The 21,160-nt window shown below is 45.0% G+C and overlaps 1 protein-coding gene across 2 annotated transcripts in view; it reads left to right on the top strand.

The window, feature by feature from the left end:
• Window positions 1-21,160, top strand: part of AP3B1 (adaptor related protein complex 3 subunit beta 1) — a 350,885-nt gene that overhangs the window by 249,332 nt on the left and 80,393 nt on the right. For both annotated transcript variants that reach the window (XM_075325641.1, XM_075325633.1), the window contains exon 23: window positions 20,600-20,825. In XM_075325641.1, coding sequence (XP_075181756.1) covers window positions 20,600-20,825 — 226 coding nt within the window. The remainder of the gene's footprint in view (window positions 1-20,599; window positions 20,826-21,160) is intronic.

The raw sequence follows: 21,160 nt of genomic DNA, 5'->3' as shown, positions 1-21,160 counted from the left end.
AAGAGCTCTGCAACGCTCGGAGACCTAAGGCAGGGAATCTGGAGGACACACGCTCCGCTTTTTAGCGGTCGGTAAGCCACACCGGTCACCCGGTGCTGGTCCCCTTAGGGTGCCGGAATAGATACTATATATTTATATATTTCTGTTCGGTCGGGCTGTATACCCTTTCCCATATACCCTCAGTGATCACTCTCCTAGGAGACAACAGCATGTCGTCCACAAGGAGCAAGGGTGCCAAGGCACAGGGTTATTTTGCGACCTGTACCTCTTGTGCGGCTAAGTTACCTGCGGGTTCCACCTACCCTCACTGTGAGCAATGCTCAACCCCTGTTTTGCTTGCTCAGCCGGAGCCTCGGTCACTAGTGGGCCCCTCGGCTCAGGTAGACCCCCCTGCTCCCCCTGTCCAAGCGGCAGGGACAGAGTTTGCCGTTTTTGCTGAAAAACTCTCTGAGTCACTCTCACAATCCATGGCTCAGTCTATGGACAAATGGTCTGCCAAGCTGCTTGAAGCTTTGCAGTCCAGACCGGTCCTTACACAGGCCTCGGGCCCTGTTGGATCGTCGCCTCCAGGCCCCTCTCTGTCCGCGCCGCAGCGCGTTCCCAGGGGGGGCCCTAGGTCTCATGTGGAGGACTCCTGCCCGGACCACAGTCCCAGACCGGCTAAGCGGGCCCGCTGGGAATCTTCCCCGACTTCTTCACGCTGCTCGGGTTCCCAGCTTGAGGACTCTCTGGAGGACGAGGCGGACGTAGCAGCTCAGGGCTCTGACCCTGACGTTGCTCTCAATCTTGATACACCTGAAGGGGACGCCATAGTAAATGACCTTATCTCGTCCATCAACCAGGTGTTAGATATATCTCCCCCGCCGCCACCTGTAGAGGAGCCGACTTCTCAGCAGGAGAAACACCAGTTTCGGTTCCCTAAACGTACACGGAGTGCGTTTTTCGATCACTCTAACTTCAGAGATGCTGTCCAGAAGCCCAGAGCGGTTCCGGACAAGCGCTTTACTAAGCGCCTTACTGACACACGTTACCCCTTCCCCTCTGACGTAGTTAAGGGTTGGGCTCAATGTCCCAAGGTGGATCCCCCAGTCTCTAGATTGGCGGCTAGATCTGTGGTATCGGTTGCAGATGGCTCATCGCTAAAGGATGCCACTGACAGGCAGATAGAGCTCCTGGTGAAATCCATCTATGAAGCCACGGGCGCATCTTTTGCCCCGGCTTTTGCAGCCGTGTGGGCACTCCAAGCTATCTCAGCTTGTCTGGCTGAGATTAATGCGGTCACACGTAATTCTGCTCCGCAGGTTGCGTCTTTGACTTCTCAGGCGTCAGCTTTTTCTTCATACGCCATGAACGCAGTTCTAGACTCTGCTAGCCGTACAGCGGTGGCATCCGCTAACTCTGTGGCAGTCCGCAGGGCCATGTGGCTGCGCGAATGGAAGGCAGACTCTGCTTCCAAGAGGTTCTTAACCGTTTTGCCGTTTTCTGGCGACCGCTTGTTTGGCGAACGATTGGATGAGATTATTAAGGAATCCAAGGGAAAGGACTCCTCCTTACCCCAGTCCAAACCGAAGAGACCTCAGCAACGGAAAATACAATCGAGGTTTCGGTCCTTTCGTCCCTCCGCCAAGCCTCAATCCTCTTCGTCCAGCAGGCCGGAGAAAGGCCAGAGGAACTCCTATGCGTGGCGGGCTAAGCCACGCCCCCAAAAGCCCGCCGGAGGCAATGCCTCCAAGACGGCCTCTTCATGACTCTCTGCATCCCCGAACCGCATCCTCGGTCGGTGGCAGGCTCTCCCGCTTTTGCGACGCCTGGTGGCCACATGTTCAAGACCGATGGGTGAGAGACATTCTGTCTCACGGTTACAGGATAGAGTTCAGCTCTCGTCCCCCGACTCGTTTCTTCAGAACCTCTCCGCCCCCGGAGCGAGCCGATGCACTTTTTCAGGCGGTGAACGCTCTGAAGACACTAGGAGTTGTGATCCCTGTTCCCCCCCCAGGAACATGGTCGCGGCTTTTACTCCAACTTGTTTGTGGTGCCAAAGAAGGACGGCTCGTTCCGTCCCGTTCTGGACCTCAAACTGCTCAACAGACATGTGAGCACCAGACGGTTTCGGATGGAATCTCTCCGCTCGGTCATCGCTTCGATGTCACAAGGAGACTTCCTAGCATCGATCGACATCAAGGATGCTTATCTCCATGTGCCGATCGCATCCGAACATCAACGTTTTTTGCGTTTCGCCATCGGGGACGAACACCTTCAGTTCGTGGCATTGCCTTTCGGCCTGGCGACAGCCCCACGGGTGTTCACCAAGGTCATGGCATCTGTTGTGGCGGTCCTACACTCTCAGGGCCACTCGGTGATTCCCTACTTAGACGATCTTCTGGTCAGGGCACCCTCTCAGATGGCGTGTCAAAACAGCCTTTCCGTCGCTCTGGCGACTCTCCAGCAGTTCGGGTGGATCATCAACTTCCCAAAATCCAAGTTGACACCGACCCAATCACTGACGTACCTTGGGATGGAGTTTCATACTCAGTCAGCGGTAGTCATGCTACCGCTGGACAAACAGCTTTCGCTGCAGGCAGGGGTGCAATCTCTTCTTCGGGGTCAGTCACACCCCTTGAGGCGCCTCATGCACTTCCTGGGGAAGATGGTGGCAGCGATGGAGGCAGTGCCCTTCGCGCAATTCCATCTGCGGCCACTCCAGTGGGACATTCTCCGCAAATGGGACAGGAGGTCGACTTCCCTCGACAGGAACGTCTCTCTTTCCCTTGCAACCAAGACGTCACTTCAGTGGTGGCTCCTTCCCAACTCTCTGTCGCAGGGAAAATCCTTCCTACCCCCAACCTGGGCTGTGGTCACCACGGACGCGAGCCTGTCAGGGTGGGGGGCGGTTTTTTTCCACCACAGGGCTCAGGGAACCTGGACTCCGATAGAGTCATCCCTTCAGATCAATATTCTGGAGATAAGGGCAGTGTATCTAGCCCTGTTGGCCTTTCATCGGTGGCTGGAGGGCAGGCAGATCCGGATCCAGTCGGACAACGCCACTGCCGTCGCATACATCAACCACCAAGGCGGCACTCGCAGTCGTCAAGCCTTCCTTTTCGTTTTTTCAATTCTTTGAGTGCCCGAGCTGACTTTCTGCGCCTTCCAGGAAGTCCGACGGATTCTGCAGTGGGTGGAAGCCACAGCTTCCACCATCTCCGCAGTTCACATCCCGGGCGTAGAAAACTGGGAAGCAGATTTTCTCAGTCGTCAGGGCATGGACGCGGGGGAATGGTCTCTTCACCCAGACGTGTTTCGAGAGATCTGTCGCCGCTGGGGAACGCCGGACGTCGATCTCATGGCGTCACGGCACAACAACAAAGTCCCGGCATTCATGGCCCGGTCTCAAGATCACAGAGCTCTGGCGGCGGACGCATTAGTTCAGGATTGGTCGCAGTTTCGACTGCCTTATGTATTTCCTCCTCTGGCGATGCTGCCCAGAGTGCTGCGCAAAATCAGGTCCGACTGTCGTCGCGCCATTCTCGTCGGTCCAGATTGGCCGAGGCGGTCGTGGTACCCGGATCTGTGGCATCTCACGGTGGGTCAACCGTGGGTGCTCCCAGACCGCCCAGACTTGCTGTCACAAGGGCCGTTTTTCCACCTGAATTCTGTGGCCCTCAACCTGACTGTGTGGCCATTGAGTCCTGGCTCCTAGCGTCTTCAGGGTTATCTCAAGATGTCATTGCCACCATGAGACAGGCCAGGAAACCAACGTCCACCAAGATCTATCACAGGTCTTGGAGGATCTTCTTATCCTGGTGCTCTGATAAGGGTTTTACTCCCTGGCCTTTTGCCTTACCCACTTTTCTTTCATTCCTTCAATCCGGAATGGACAAGGGGTTGTCTCTCGGCTCTCTCAAGGGACAAGTATCGGCGCTATCCGTATTTTTTCAAAAGCGTCTAGCCAGGCTTCCGCAGGTCCGCACGTTCCTGCAGGGAGTTTGCCACATAGTCCCACCTTACAAGCGTCCGCTGGAACCCTGGGACCTTAACAGGGTGCTAACGGCTCTTCAGAAACCACCTTTCGAGCCGCTGCGGGATGTCTCTTTATCACGTCTTTCGCAGAAGGTGGCATTTCTAGTGGCAGTTACATCGCTCCGTAGAGTGTCGGAGCTGGCAGTGCTGTCATGCAAAGCCCCCTTCCTGGTTTTTCACCAGGATAAGGTGGTTCTGCGTCCTGTTCCGGAATTTCTCCCTAAGGTGGTATCTCCTTTTCATCTCAATCAGGATATCTCCTTACCTTCATTTTGCCCTAATCCAATTTACCAATGTGAAAAGGATTTGCACTCATTAGATCTGGTGAGAGCACTCTGGCTCTACGTGTCTCGCACGGCGCCCCTGCGCCGTTCTGATGCGCTCTTTCTCCTTGTCGCTGGCCAGCGTAAGGGTTCGCAGGCTTCCAAGTCAACCTTGGCTCGGTGGATCAAGGAACCGATTCTTGAAGCCTACCGTTCTTCTGGGCTTCCGCTTCCTTTGGGGCTGAAAGCCCATTCTAACAGAGCCGTGGGTGCGTCCTGGGCATTGCGGCACCGGGCAACGGCTCAGCAGGTGTGTCAGGCAGCTACCTGGTCTAGTCTGCACATTTTCACGAAACACTATCAGGTGCATACCTATGCTTCGGCAGACGCCAGTCTAGGTAGGCGAGTCCTTCAGGCGGCGGTTGCCCACCTGTAAGAGGGGGTCGTTTTCGGCTCTTTTTATCGAGGTATTCTTTTACCCACCCAGGGACTGCTTTTGGACGTCCCAATTGTCTGGGTCTCCCAATGGAGCGACAAAGAAGAAGGGAATTTTGTTTACTTACCGTAAATTCCTTTTCTTCTAGCTCCTATTGGGAGACCCAGCACCCGCCCCTGTTCCCTTCGGGCTGTTTGTTCTTTTGTGTACACATGTTGGTTCATGTTGAATTGTTCTTTTGGTTCATGGTTTTCAGTTCTCCGAACATCCTTCGGATTGAATTTACCCTAGACCAATTTATAAGTTTCCTCCTTCCTGCTTTTGCACCAAAACTGAGGAGCCCGTGATGCACGGGAGGGTGTATAGGCAGAGGGGAGGGGTTACACTTTTTAAAGTGTAATACTTTGTGTGGCCTCCGGAGGCAAGAAGCTATACACCCAATTGTCTGGGTCTCCCAATAGGAGCTAGAAGAAAAGGAATTTACGGTAAGTAAACAAAATTCCCTTCATTTGTGTGTGTGTGTGTGTGTGTGTGTATATACACAAACTGCTCAATATTGGAATTGCCAGATCAAGAAGGAAAATAAAACATGGGCAGTAGTGCAAAAATAGTATCAGAATCTCCTAGTGAGAAAGCGTTAGGGACAACATGTGCAAATTACAAAAATGCTTTATTCAAACATAAAAAACATTTAAAAACACAAACCACATTCCCCCATATGATAAGGGCGCTCCAATACTCCCCAATAGCCACAATGGGCATAATGAATCCAAAAATACCTGGTTATGAAAGGAATCATTCAGATAACACAGAATAAATATTGGTAACATACCCCTGAAGCTCTTACCAAGTCAACAAAGCAGTAAAAAAAAAATACATATACTGGTACCAGTAAGGACGTGTGACCTAAATGAAGATGACCCAAATACAAAAAAGTATGCGAGAGAGGAGAATATGCATTAGACGTTACGCCATCATGTGGCTTCTTCAGGGGTTGCAATTCCAATGTTGAGGAGTTTGTGTATATACACACACATTAATATACAATATCAGAATATATGTGTGTGTGTACACAAACTCCTCAATATTGGAATTGCAACATCAAGAAGGAAGTCATGCAATTGTGTAAATCACAGGATAGTCTTCTGAAAAAGATGAAGAAATGGAAATAAAGTTTCCAAAACTTCTCGATTGATTCAGTATCATTTGTGAGGGCCACATAGAGAAATCCCCGTGCTATAAGGTTATTAATGGTTGTCTTGGGAATGTTCTGGAAGTGATATGTCCCCCGCAGAACCCTGATTGTCGGCAATTACATGTAGATACAGAATGGTTTTCACCCGCCTCCATCCACAGAAGATCTGTGCTTCACTTTTCAAAATGCTTAGAATAACCTCCATGCCACGTTCTTTCAGAAACTTTGTGGAAGTACATCTACAAAAATGATGTTCTTTTGAAGGCAAAGGGCAGTCACACTAACCAGTGATTTGATTTTAGATTTCTCTTTTAAGTATCCACTTACATTTTGTTAATTTAATAAAAATAAATTGTTAAAGAAACCTGTCAGGTGATACATGCTGCCAATCCGTATATTCTACTGTATTATCTCAGCCAGGGATTCTTGACTCAGGAACACTGCGGCGTTTCAGAGAAAAATACAAGACCGCGCTGTAGACAAGTCTCTTGCAGTTTCTACCCACCCACTTACTGACTGGTGTGTCTCTGTATGCACACGTAGACAAAGGCCTGTCAATCCAGGGCAGCGGGCGGTAAGAAGCCGCCAGGCACCTGCCAGTCCAACTAGTCTAAAGTGCAACTACAGTAGGTCCCCGATGGCTAATAACGTATGTGTTTTTCTCTGAAATGATGCAGCAAATCCATTGTCCCCAAATTAAAAAAGAGTATACCACAACAACCTTGTCACAAGAGGGCCACCCACCAAAACTCTCAGTTCAAGCAAGAAGGCATTAATCGGAGAGGCAGCACAAAGACCAAAAGTAACCCTGAAGGAGCAGAACAGTTCCCAAGCTTAGACTAGAGTATCGGTCAATACGACCACAATAAGCTGTACACTCCATAGAGCTGGCCTTCATGGAAGAGTCTCCAGAAAAAAAGCCTTTACTTACAGCCAAGAATTGGAAGGCTTGTTTTGATTTTGCCAAAAGACATATGGGAGACCTCCAAAATGTATGGAGGAAGGTGCTGGGGTCAGATGAGAGCAAAATTAAACTTTTTTGGCCACCAAGGTAAACCCCATGTCTGGCATGAAACCAACCCAGCTAATGACCCTAAAAACACCAACCCCATCATCTTTACATGTACTGATGCAAACCCTCAAAAAAAACCTGTGACATTCTAGGCGTGCGATAGCGCAAACAAAAAATGCCAAGGGGTTGAATACTTTTGCAAAGCACTGAATAAGTCCACTACTGTCTCCAGCAAAGTTTTCATCTTTGCAAATCGTGAACAATAGCTTAAAATGGTTGTCCAGGGATAGAAAAACATGGCTGCTTCATCCTTAAATCAGTGCCTTATCTGTCTACAAGTTGTGTAAGGTGTTTCAGGGCTCTTAAAGGGATCTGTCAGTAGGATCAACCCTGCTTAAATGCTCTATATAGGCATGTAGATCTTAGAAAGTTGAATAAAATGATACCTTGATATGTGATCCGATGTCTTATTTCAGAAAAAAATCCATGTTTTTTTAATATGTAAATGAGCTGTTAAGATCTTTGAGCCTTAAAGGGAACCTGTCACCACTTTTTCGGCCTATAAGCTGCAGCCACTACCAGTGGGCTCTTATATACAGCATTCTAACATGCTGTATACAAGAGCACAGGCCGCTGTGTAGAACATAAAAACACTTTATAATACTCCCCTAGAAGGTCTCTCCGTTGCACGTCAGTCGGATGGGTGGCGCCTCCCCTTTCGGCCATATTGGTCTTCCTTATTCTGAAGCCGCGGTGCATGACGCGTCTGTCATACACACTCGCCGATCCTGCGCAGGCGCACTACAATACTTTGATCTGCCCTGAGCAGGGCATTTCAAAGTGCGCCTGCACAGGACCTCAATGCCGGCGCGTGTGTATGACGTAGACGCGTCCTGCACCGTGGCTTCAGAATAAGGAAGACCAATATGTCCGAAAGGGGAGGTTCCGGTCCCGGAGAACGATTCCACCCATCTGACTTGTGTGCACCGGAGCAATCTTCTAGGTGAGTATTATAAATTGTTTTTATGTTCTATACAGCGGCCTGGGCTCTTATATACAGCATGTTAGAATACTGTATATAAGAGCCCAGTGGTGGTGGCCGCAACTTATTGGCCAAAAAAGTTGTGACAGGTTCCCTTTAAACATGAGCTGCAATACCACACACCGCCCATGGGCTGATGTGGCACTGTATCTCCAGGACAGCAGCCATGTGTTTCTAAAGTAGTACAACTTCCTATAAGGCACGTATAGGCGAATGCTGTGCTGAGAATCCATAAGAAATTTGCTACATTTGGACATCGTCTGTATCTCCAACCTTCTTGTCAGTCGATTATAATCATCCTCACTTGGCCACTTTCCTGTACACTATAGATCCCTTTGTAAAATTTCGGAATCGGATCACACATTGCGGCTCCCTGCCTACAATTTGCTAGCAATTAAAATAATATTAAGGCAGAGTTCTGAGCAGTGTATCCTTGTGGTGAATGTTAGGCTGTCAGCAGGATTTTCAGGTCATTTGCCATAAAGGATACAGGTGCAGCCGCTCACAGTGAAGGTGACTCGGAGTTTCATCAATCACTTTGGCTTTTTTTTTAAGTTGATACGTAATGGTCCCCTTCAATCAGCTTTCTGGTCCTTTTGTCACCACTTCATAGGATAGAGTGCAGTTTAGCCAAGGTTATGGATAAGGTACTCCGTAGTTTTATTTAAATAAATATATATATATAATATGGATTTTGCCTACACATAGGGCTGTATTCACAGGTTTTATTCCTATTTTATTTTTGCCTCTGCAGTCAGATATTATATGTATCGTATGTATCATGACTGCAATCACAGCTGTCTTTATATAACAACTGGTGCAGAAGGTTGTAGTTGTTTCTAAATAAAATGTATATTTTTGGGAATCTATGTAAACTGAAAGTGAGTAGAAAGCAAAAACTTGTAAATTAATGTGTATAACAATGTTTAGGAATAGCAAATCCAAAAATGTATATCACACTGAAACATATTAGGCAGATACATGTTTTGTGACCCATTTGAGATCTCTCCTAACCTTCAGATAGTCATGTGCGTTCCATAGGATCCCAGGTGAGTTTGTTTTTTGTGCTACCATAACCCAACTATGAAAGGTAGGAAAGCCTCCGTTTCAGTATCTTCCTAGCTTGGGCGCTCCTACCTCTTCAGTGGAACGTGAGACACAATGCCGACTACACATGGCACAGCGACCCCACGCCAATAATAGAGTAAGTTTTTTCTTTTTCGCGCGATTAAGGTCAAGGACCAGGTGCATTGTGTTGGTTTTTTTTTTTAGTTCCGATGGTGTCCTCAACTTACATCCAAGAACTTTTTAAACTTTTTTTTTTTGCAATTTTTTTTCTCTGTTCACGTACTTTAGCCCTTAAAACCTTAAACACATTTGACTAGAGTTGGCCAAACATGCCGATATCACCGGGATCAACTGACAACCTAGTGTTTATTGAGCCACCATTAGTCTTCCCTGATGGAAACCATCAGGGCAAAGATGGCTTGTGGAATTTCAATTGCTCATTATTTTGTTCTCCCTGACGAATCAGGTGAATCTGACAGTGGAGCGCTGGGCCGAGCGGAGGGTTCCTGTGTATGGGGAGTCGGGAGAGACTCCCGCTAGCTGATGGAATGTGTGTATGGGTTCAGGGTGGTCTATAAGGACTTAGCAATTTGCTTCATCTACATAAATATATAATATAATATGTATGTGTGTGTGTGTGTGTGTGTGTGTGTGTGTGTGTGTGTGTATATATGTATGTATATATATATATATATATATATATATATATATATATATATATATATATATATATATATATATATATATATTATATATATTATATATAATATACACACACACATACATGCATACATACACACACACATATACATACACACATACACACACATACACTGGTGCTGCTAGAAAAAAAACAGCCTCCACACACATTAATTATATATATATAATATATCCACAAATCTTAGAGTGTTTTCTTTTTGGGTTTTGTTTTTGCAGATTTCACTGTGCAACACAAAAGACATATTAAATTTATTCCACTTTATTTAAATTTAATCCATTTTGGGCTACGTGTAACCTTTTGATCAGATCAATTTTAATTCTGTTTCTAAGGAGGTAATGTTTTATTTTTATTTGTTTAACTTTTTTTGTTTAGTCACACTGGAACTTCTGTGAGCTTAATCATTTCATGTAATACACTGCAATATTTCTATTCTAGTGTAATGTGCCTGGCAGCCTGTTAGACATCTCAGTAAACCTATTATATTACTATTAAGTGAAGAAGTTTAACCTGCTGCCTTGACATCTTATTGACAGATCACTAAGATGGCACTGTTGACCGGAGTATAAAGCCTGCTTTACACCTTACGATCCAGCATACGATATCGTATGCGATCGTACCCGTCCACCATCGTATGTGCGGCATGTTCAATTTGTTGAATGTGCCGCACATATGAGTAACCCCCTGTCACATGTACTTACCCGTCCATACGACCTCAATGTGGGCGGCGAACGTCCACTTCCTGGAGTGGGAGGGACGTTCGGCGTCACAGCGACGTCACGTGGCAGCCGGCCAATAGAAGCGGAGGGGCGGAGCTGAGCGGGACGTAAACATCCAGCCCACCACCTTCCTTCCACATTACCGTCCGGGAGCCGCAGGACGCAGGTAAGATCTGTTCATCGTTCCCGGGGTGTCACAATCTTACGTTCAATTCATGAGAAATGAACGACGTGCGATGAACGTTTTACCGTCCAATCCCAATCGCACGTAGCTGTTACACACTACAATGTACCTTACGATGCCGGATGTGCGTCACTTATGACGTGACCCCCGCCGACACATTGTAAGATACATTGCAGCATGTAAAGTGGGCTTTAGGCACTGATGTCAAACTCAAATACAGAGAGAGCCAAAGTAAAAAAAATTTGGACAAAGTTGTGGGGCAACCTAATTGCAGGCCCCACATAGTCCTCCATACAGAATAATACGCCCCACATATTTTTCCTTACAGAATAATGGGCAGCACATAGCTCTCCATACAAAATAATGTGCCCCACATAGCCTTCCATACAGAATAATGGTCCCCACATAGTCCTCCATACCATACAGAATATTGGGATCCACATAGTCCTCCATACAGAATAATGGGCCCCACATACAGTGCCTACAAGTAGTATTCAACCCCCTGCAGATTTAGCAGGTTTACACATTCGGAATTAACTTGGCATTGTGACATTTGGACTGTAGATCAGCCTGGAAGTGTGAAATGCACTGCAGCAAAAAAGAATGTTATTTCTTTTTTTATTTTTTTTTTTAAATTGTGAAAAGTTTATTCAGAGGGTCATTTATTATTCAACCCCTCAAACCACAAGAATCCTGTTTGGTTCCCCTAAAGTATTAAGAAGTATTTCAGGCACAAAGAACAATGAGCTTCACATGTTTGGATTAATTATCTCTTTTTCCAGCCTTTTCTAACTAATTAAGACCCTCCCCAAACTTGTGAACAGCACTCATACTTGGTCAACATGGGAAAGACAAAGGAGCATTCCAAGGCCATCAGAGACAAGATCGTGGAGGGTCACAAGGCTGGCAAGGGGTACAAAACCCTTTCCAAGGAGTTGGCCCTACCTGTTTCCACTGTTGGGAGCATCATCCGGAAGTGGAAGGCTTATGGAACTACTGTTAGCCTTCCACGGCCTGGACAGCCTTTGAAAGTTTCCACCCGTGCCGAGGCCAGGCTTGTCCGAAGAGTCAAGGCTATCCCAAGGACAACAAGGAAGGAGCTCCGGGAAGATCTCATGGCAGTGGGGACATTGGTTTCAGTAACGTACTCCACCGCAATGGTCTCCGTTCCAGACGAGCCCGTAAGGTACCTTTACTTTCAAAGCGTCATGTCAAGGCTCGTCTACAGTTTGCTCATGATCACTTGGAGGACTCTGAGACAGACTGGTTCAAGGTTCTCTGGTCTGATGAGACCAAGATCGAGATCTTTGGTGCCAACCACACACGTGACGTTTGGAGACTGGATGGCACTGTATACGACCCCAAGAATACCATAGCATAGTGGTGGCAGCTTCATGCTGTGGGGCTGTTTCTCAGCCAAGGGGCCTGGCCATCTGGTCCGCATCCATGGGAAGATGGATAGCACGGCCTACCTAGAGATTTTGGCCAAGAACCTCCGCTCCTCCATCAAGGATCTTAAGATGGGTCGTCATTTCATCTTCCAACAAGACAACGACCCAAAGCACACAGCCAAGAAAACCAAGGCCTGGTTCAAGAGGGAAAAAATCAAGGTGTTGCAGTGGCCTAGTCAGTCTCCTGACCTTAACCCAATTGAAAACTTGTGGAAGGAGCTCAAGATTAAAGTCCACATGAGACACCCAAAGAACCTAGATAACTTGGAGAAGATCTGCATGGAGGAGTGGGCCAAGATAACTCCAGAGACCTGTGCCGGCCTGATCAGGTCTTATAAAAGACGATTATTAGCTGTATTTGCAAACAAGGGTTATTCCACAAAATATTAAACCTAGGGGTTGAATAATAATTGACCCACACTTTTATGTTGAAAATTTATTAACATTTAACTGAGCAACATAACTTGTTGGTTTGTAAGATTTATGCATCTGTTAATAAATCCTGCTCTTGTTTGAAGTTTGCAGGCTCTAACTTATTTGCATCTTATCAAACCTGCTAAATCTGGAGGGGGTTGAATACTACTTGTAGGCACTGTAGTTCCATACAGAATAATGGGCCCTACATAGTCCTCCATACAGAATAATATGCCCCACACATATTTCTCCATACGGAATAATGGGCCTCACATAGCCTTTCATACAGAATAATGGGCCCCACATAGTCCTCCATACCATACAGAATATTGGGCCCCACATGGTCCTCCATACCATACAGAATATTGGGCCCCACATGGTCCTCCATACCATACAGAATATTGGGCCCCACATAGTCCTCCATACCATACAGAATAATGAGCCCCACATAGTCCTCTATACCATACAAAATAATGGGCCCCACAAGGTCCTCCATACAGAATAATGGCCCCATATAGCCCTCCATACAGAATAATGGCCCCATATAGCCCTCCATACAGAATAATGGGCCCCACATAGTCCTCCATACAGAATAATGGCCCCATATAGTCCTCCATACAAAATAATGGGCCCCACATAGTCCTCCATACCATACAGAATAATGGGCCCCACATTGTCCTCCATACCATACAGAATAATGGGCCCCACATAGTCCTCCATATCATACAGAATAATGGGCCCCACATAGTCCTCCATACAAAATAATGGGCCCCACATAGTCCTCCATACAAAATAATGGGCCCCACATATTCCTCCATACCATACAGAATAATGGGCCCCACATAGCCCTCCATACAAAATAATGGGCCCCACATAGCCCTCCATACAGAATAATGGGCCCCACATAGCCCTCCATACAGAATAATGGGCCCCACATAGCCCTCAATACATATTAATGGGCCCGACATAGTTCTCCATACAGAATAATGGGCCCCACATAGTCCTCCATACAGAATAATGGGCCCTACATAGTCCTCCATACAGAATAATATGCCCCACACATATTTCTCCATACGGAATAATGGGCCTCACATAACTCTCCATACAGAATAATATGCCCCACATAGCCTTTCATACAGAATAATGGGCCCACATAGTCCTCCATACCATACAGAATATTGGGCCCCACATGGTCCTCCATACCATACAGAATATTGGGCCCCACATAGTCCTCCATACCATACAGAATATTGGGCCCCACATAGTCCTCCATACCATACAGAATATTGGGCCCCACATAGTCCTCCATACCATACAGAATAATGAGCCCCACATAGTCCTCTATACCATACAAAATAATGGGCCCCACAAGGTCCTCCATACAGAATAATGGCCCCATATAGCCCTCCATACAGAATAATGGCCCCATATAGCCCTCCATACAGAATAATTGCCCCATATAGCCCTCCATACAGAATAATGGCCCCATATAGTCCTCCATACAGAATAATGGGCCCCATATAGCCCTCCATACAGAATAATTGCCCCATATAGCCCTCCATACAGAATAATGGGCCCCACATAGTCCTCCATACAGAATAATGGCCCCATATAGTCCTCCATACAAAATAATGGGCCCCACATAGTCCTCCATACCATACAGAATAATGGGCCCCACATTGTCCTCCATACCATACAGAATAATGGGCCCCACATAGTCCTCCATATCATACAGAATAATGGGCCCCACTTAGCCCTCCATACAAAATAATGGGCCCCACATAGCCCTCCATACAGAATAATGGGCCCCACATAGCCCTCCATACAGAATAATGGGCCCCACATAGCCCTCAATACATAATAATGGGCCCCACATAGTCCTCCATACAGAATAATGGGCCCCACATAGTCCTCCATACATAATAATGGGCCCCATATAGCCCTCCATACAGAATAATGGGCCCCACATAGCCCTCCATACAGAATAATGGGCCCCACATAGTCCTCCATACAGAATAATGGGCCCCACATAGCCCTCCATACAGAATAATGGGCCCCACATAGTCCTCCATACAGAATAATGGGCCCCACATAGTCCTCCATACAGAATAATGGGCCCCACATAGTCCTCCATACAGAATAATGGGCCCCACATAGTCCTCCATACAGAATAATGGGCCCCACTTAGTCCTCCATACAGAATAATGGGCCCCACATAGTCCTCCATACAGAATAATGGGCCCCACATAGGCCTCCATACAGAATAATGGGCCCCACATAGTCCTCCATACAGAATAATGGGCCCCATATAGCCCTCCATACATAATAATGGGCCCCATATAGCCCTCCATACAGAATAATGGGCCCCACATAGTCCTCCATACCATACAGAATAATGGGCCCCACATAGTCCTCCATACAGAATAATGGGCCCCATATAGCCCTCCATACATAATAATGGGCCCCATATAGCCCTCCATACAGAATAATGGGCCCCACATAGTCCTCCATACAGAATAATGGGCCCCACATAGTCCTCCATACAGAATAATGGGCCCCACATAGTCCTCCATACAGAATAATGGGCCCCACATAGTCCTCCATACAGAATAATAGGCCCCACATAGGCCTCCATACAGAATAATGGGCCCCACATAGTCCTCCATACAGAATAATAGGCCCCACATAGGCCTCCATACAGAATAATGGGCCCCACATAGCCCTCCATACAGAATAATGGGCCCCACATAGCCCTCCATACATAATAATGGACCCCAGATAATGGGCCTCAATACAATTCTACCTTTTTCCCCACTTTCCTATGAGAATATATAATTACGGGTCTTACAGGGGGGTTATTGTGGTGCTGCCTCCAATCAGAACACAATTGTTTCCTGCAATGTGAAATGTCACAAGAAGGCATGTAAAACAGACAGGACCAGATGTAGAGAAATTATATTTTAGAAATGGGTATATATCAGACTATATTTTGTGTTTTCTGTATTTTTCCTTTATTTTTTGCTTTCTTTTCTACTATTCTTTGTCTGACAAGCCAGAATACTTGAGAATTCCACACCGATCTGTTTGTCAGATGATATATGCACTGTACCTTAATGTCATTAGCTATATCTGGTCCTATACAAGGATTTATATACTGCAAAGCTCTTGTTTTTCCGTTCGAAGTGTTCACCTGAAGCCGTCATTTAGCATTTTTTTATTTTATTTTCTCTTTTACAAATGATAATTCATTTCTTTCCGTTCTAGAAAGTTTCACGATTTTTAATCTTAATAACCTTAAAAAAAGCAGACATGCTATGTCATAAAATAACTATTAGCGACTAGTTTGTATCCTATAAATCTAACTCGAGTTGATAATATGGTCCATTACCAGCTAACTGCACAGAGTATTTTTCATTTTACACTCTTCAGTTACTTTTTAGTGAAGTGTTAAAAAATATGAAGCTTTTCTCCTCTTTAAAATTGCACGCTGTCTGTCTGTTATTAGGGAGATAACAGCTCTTATAAATGTTTCAGTAAGCGCTAAGTAGACAGTTATGTGCCCTCTCATTCCACGCTTATTTGCTTACCGTAATAAACTGATAAAATATGTGTGCTGTGCTGCTGTGTATCTGCAGGCATCAGGAATCACACAGATTTCCTTTAGAAATAGCGTTGTGTCTGCAGAATTGATTGGTTATTTTCGCAAACCATCCAAAGGTGTGACTTATCATTTACAAATCTGCTGCATAAGTTCCGCGCTAGTCTTTTTTTTTTTTTTTTTTTTCTTCTTCTTCTTATGGCTCTAAAGTTTCTATCCTCCGATATCTTATATTATGGGTAAAATGGCCGAGTTTATTCATTTTAACTCTATTTGCCTTATTCTAGCTGTAAGGCTATGTGCCCACGGGAGCTTGTACCTGCGGATGTATCCGCAGGTACGGCCGCAGGTTTCCCGCAGCTGCCCGCCGGCATCCGCAGCTATTTTTAGCTGCGGTAGTACAGCGGAATAACTGTGGTAAACCTGCGGACTTTCATGCGAACGTCCCGGCCTCTATCTCCATAGTGGAGAGTCGGGGTTTCCGCAGGTAATTCCGCAGGAATAATTGACATGCAGTTACGTGTGGCTGCGGGATATTCGTAGCATATTCCGCACATTCCGCAGCGTGGACACAGACACTCCCCATTTCCCATAGGATAACATGGGGAGTGTCTGTACATGCTGAAATCTGCGGATTTATCTGGAAAATCCAGAAAAATCTGCAGGTTTTCCGCAGCAAAATCCGCAGACGCAAGCTCCCGTGGGCACATAGCCTAACTGAAAATTTTTATATGTGCGCTGTTTGGCTGTTACTTATGGTTCCAACATGTGATCATGGCTATTTTGCGTGCATACATGGGTGCACACATTTATTATATCCTAATACTGGTTTCTGTGGTTCACAAGAAAAGAAAGTTAGATTTTAGAGATTTACCCTCTTCCCTGTATTTAAAGCGCACCAATCACCAGGATTTTCCTATATAACCTAAAGCCAATGCTATACTGGAACAATCATGCTGATTCTATACATACCTTTAGTTGTCAGCTAGAGCTAGGATGTATGGGTATTGAAACACAAGCAAGTAAAGTTTGTAAAATGAGCAACTTTTTGATTGGCAGCAGCTGCCGATCAGCGGATAGCTGGGGTGGGTTTTGATGGCGATTCCCGCCCCCTGCCTGTCCATCCTCCCCTATCTGTTATTTATGCTAATTCTATTATAGAAGAGTTTTACTAAATGTCTAGAAGGACCTTTGCTGATCTCATTCCCATGTGACTAGAAGGGGCGGGGCCTCAGCCAACAGAAAAATATTGCTTCCTGGTATCAGCTAAGTTGGCTGAGGCCCCGCCACTTTTGGTCACATGGGTATGACAACAGCACAGTCTAAATCTGCAGCAGAGAAAACATTGATTTTATCAAAATGACAGCAAACAGCTCAGTAAGGGACACATTGCTGGAATCGGAGTCTCTGTCTCTACATTATGCTGCTCTTGGAAGGTGGAGCAAAAACCTGGTGACCGATTAGTTTTAAACCAGATCACACTCTTAGTAAAGACAAAGGTAAACCAATATGGATAGGAAAGCAGCTAATGGTAGGCTTCTCACAAAATGCTTTTTTTTTTTTTTTTTTTTTAAAAAAAAAGGTGCAGATTTTCATAAAAATTTAGGTCATTTTAGGATGCAAAGTAGTAGCCATTGAAAAAGTAAAACCTAAAACTGTATTTTTTCTTTTATTTTTTTTTTTAAAAAAGTCCCCTGGTCCAAAAAAACAAACAAATACATTCCTGTTTGTTTCCTATGACCTCTTTCCCTCATGAAATGCAAGAAACGGGCTGTGGGTTTTTTATTTATTTTTTTTTATTTTTTTTTAGCATGTTGTACATTTTACTTACAATCGCAATCCAGACTTCTGCTGCAATAAGTTCTTGTTCTAGGGGGTAGCTCAGCAACTATGCCATATTTCGGAACAGACCTGTCAGTCTAGCTGAGTAGTTGGGGAGAAACTGACAGGGACTTAACTCTTGGACTAGTCACCTCTCCTCGAGATGGGCTTTTAACGCAGGAGGAGGTGGTCTGAGATCTATCTTCTGTCAGCAATGGCTAACTAGCAGGTTAATTTTAATGTAACTGGATAGAAAATTATTACTTGTTAATCACCTACTGTGCCCTATTTTTGTTTGGGAACTTCATGTTACTCTAGTCACTGTCAGGAAATATCTGGCCATTGTTCTTTTAGCAACGAAAACCATAAAAAGGTACTTAAATTCGACCTAAACACTGTGTTAGTATCTGGCATAAATGTGATCTGATGGATATAGTTATTTTTTATCTCACTAGCCGACATCTGTTTTTACAATTCATAGTACATAAAAAGCGTTTGCTTAAAGGGGTTGTCCAATCTTGTCACAAGTCTGCACTCACTCTATGTAACTGCAGACTATTAAATCCTTACATTGTATAGGTAGGTAAGAAAAAAGAGCAAGCACTCACCGATAATTGCTGTGTAGAGAGTGGACGTTTATTCAAACTTAGGAGTTACATGCTGTGGCACATGGGGAGAGAGGGTAAGACAGGACAGCACGTTAGACGACGGCCGTTTCACACTGTGGTAGTACTTCGACGGGTCTAACAAATTGTGACATCATATCCTGAGTATTTAAATCAGCGGATCACGCTGTCATCAGAAATGTAATAAAAACAATGTTAAAACAATGATAATATAATAATAATGTAGCTGTTGTTAGTTGCTTCAGTTTAAGTCCCTTCGATCAGCCTGTGGAGGCTGTAGCGATAAAACGCTTAATGTGAATTCCGATCGTTACCATCCAGTGAAGTAGTGCCCTGTGTATTTTTCCTTCTCAAATTTCACTCAAATATTAAATCCTTACAGCATGTCCACCACACTCTCAGGATTCTCCGGTGTTGAGGCTAAGAGCAGGCAGTCACATGACCACAATACTATGCAATTTCGATTTTCTCGGCCACATTTTGACTAGACCTGAATTGAACAAGGTCGAACAAGTCTAGTCTGCACCTAACTGCTTTGCAGAATCCTGACATTGTGTAGTGTGCGTGCTTTAAGGATTCAGAAGTCTGTCACGGAGTGACTGCTGACTGTTATAATAGGACTGGGCAACCCCTTTGAAGAGGGCCTTCACTTTAATATTTCTGTAATTATCCAACTTGGTTAGATAAATTGGGAGTGGACCAGGACAGCCATGAAGAGGTGAAGTGGTTCTTCAGTTGAAACAAACTTTTTAAATCTAACACCGATAACTGCCTATATTTAGATTAGATATTGAAACATAGCAGATTTCTGTCTACTTTGTTTCTACAACTAATGGGTATTGCTAGTCATTACATAAGTATCCAAATATAAAATATATATTCCGGCTCCAAGCAATGGATACATTTTTATTTTCTTTAGAAGTGCAATACAGACATAAAGGCAATGATACCAGGCAGGTAACTAGTTGCTGGCTAAACGCTCTAAATCATGGTCATAGTTGAAGTCTCTTATATCATTGCCTTTATGTCTGTATTGCACTTCTAAAGAAAATAAAAATGTATCCATTGCTTGGAGCCGGAATATATATTTTTTATTTGGATGTTTGAACGGCCGTGGCAGGACCGGTTTCTGTGCTCAGCATTTGGTTGTCAGGCGGAGGTGAGCTGGATCAAATTTTGTTTGCTATTACATAAGTATACCGCTGTCGGTCTATGTGACTACTACATGTGAACAGAATTGATCACAGAATTCTGTTTTTGCTAAAGAGTGCACTGCATCGCCATGATGCATAGGTTTAAAGGGGATTTGTCATCAGGTTTTTGCCACCTTATCTGAGAGCAGCATGATGTAGGTAAAAAAAAGCCATGAGTCCAACGATGTATCACTTACATTACTGTATGCATCCGTTCTGAAACTGTGAAAGATTTGAGATTTTGCATGTAGCAGAGCTCTCATAGCTGGGTCCACCCACACCAAGCTGTCAGTGTACATTGCCATAGACACAAGCTGCTAATCACAGAAGGGAGTGGAGTCCTGCTACAATTCATGAGCTGCTGAGACCCACTAATGATAAAGATAAGAGGCTTAAATTAGCATTGCAGGAAAACAAAAGCAGGCTTTAGCATGCTGTCTTCAGATTACATTGCAGAAACTTGTGACAGAGTCCCTTTAATTTGGGTTGTGCCATCAAGTCTTTTATGTCATGTGCAGTAGAAAATTGGAAATTTTTCTTTTGTGTTTTGGAAAATGATGGATTTGGATGGTAACCTGGAAAACGAAATTATGTATTAAAGGCTATCAGTGGCGCATTCTCCAGTCTAAGGGTGTATTCTTCTCCAAAAACCTGTCACATAGCTGAGTGTGAGTACTCGCTATACACTTGTCCAGGTTTTTTTTGCTTTCGTTTCAAGAGAGAAAGAAGCTTTAGAGAATGTCTCCTCCCAAATGCTTTCGTTTTTGGATGATATCTCTTCATGTACCCAACCTCGCGTATTTTCCTTTACAATGGAAGCTAAGCCTCTTCTCTACTTTCAGGTATGCATGCCAAGTTTTGTTCCTACAAAGACACATGAACTTCTCCATCGAATGAGTGGCAAAGGTCTATCCGCGCACTACAACTTCCCACGGCAGCCGTGTATTTTTGGAGCTCAAATGGTCTCCGTGCAAATCACAATTAACAATTCCACTGACAAGACAATAGAAGACATTCACATAGAAGAAAAGAAGTCTGATCTGAAGATGCATTTGTTCAGTCCAGTAGGTGAGAAAATCTAATGTGTAATTCGGTCTGAACCCAAAATTTAAAGATCCTTACCAATCTCCCAGATCATCGCACCCCACCATATACACCACATGGAGTGTGACAGATTGTAGATATAGCGACTCCTTCCCTTACAGGTCAGCATTGAAGAACAGAGTTCATTGGGGCAAAATTGTGAGTTTTGTGCAAAAAAAAAAAATAATTTCTGCAGCGTCTGAGGTTCATCAGTCATTCTATTAAAAAAAGGGGGGAAATAAAGTGAAAGGGGGGAAACCAGCTCACCGATCAGTAAATCTTCCAGCATGCACGGAACAACGCTCTGGTGGACGTGCATA

The sequence above is a fragment of the Anomaloglossus baeobatrachus genome, chromosome 1 (assembly GCF_048569485.1).
Source record: "Anomaloglossus baeobatrachus isolate aAnoBae1 chromosome 1, aAnoBae1.hap1, whole genome shotgun sequence".
Taxonomy (NCBI): Eukaryota; Metazoa; Chordata; class Amphibia; order Anura; family Aromobatidae; genus Anomaloglossus; species Anomaloglossus baeobatrachus.
The sequence above is the reverse complement of the archived record's forward strand: the minus strand, read 5'-3'. Positions and strand labels throughout refer to the sequence as shown.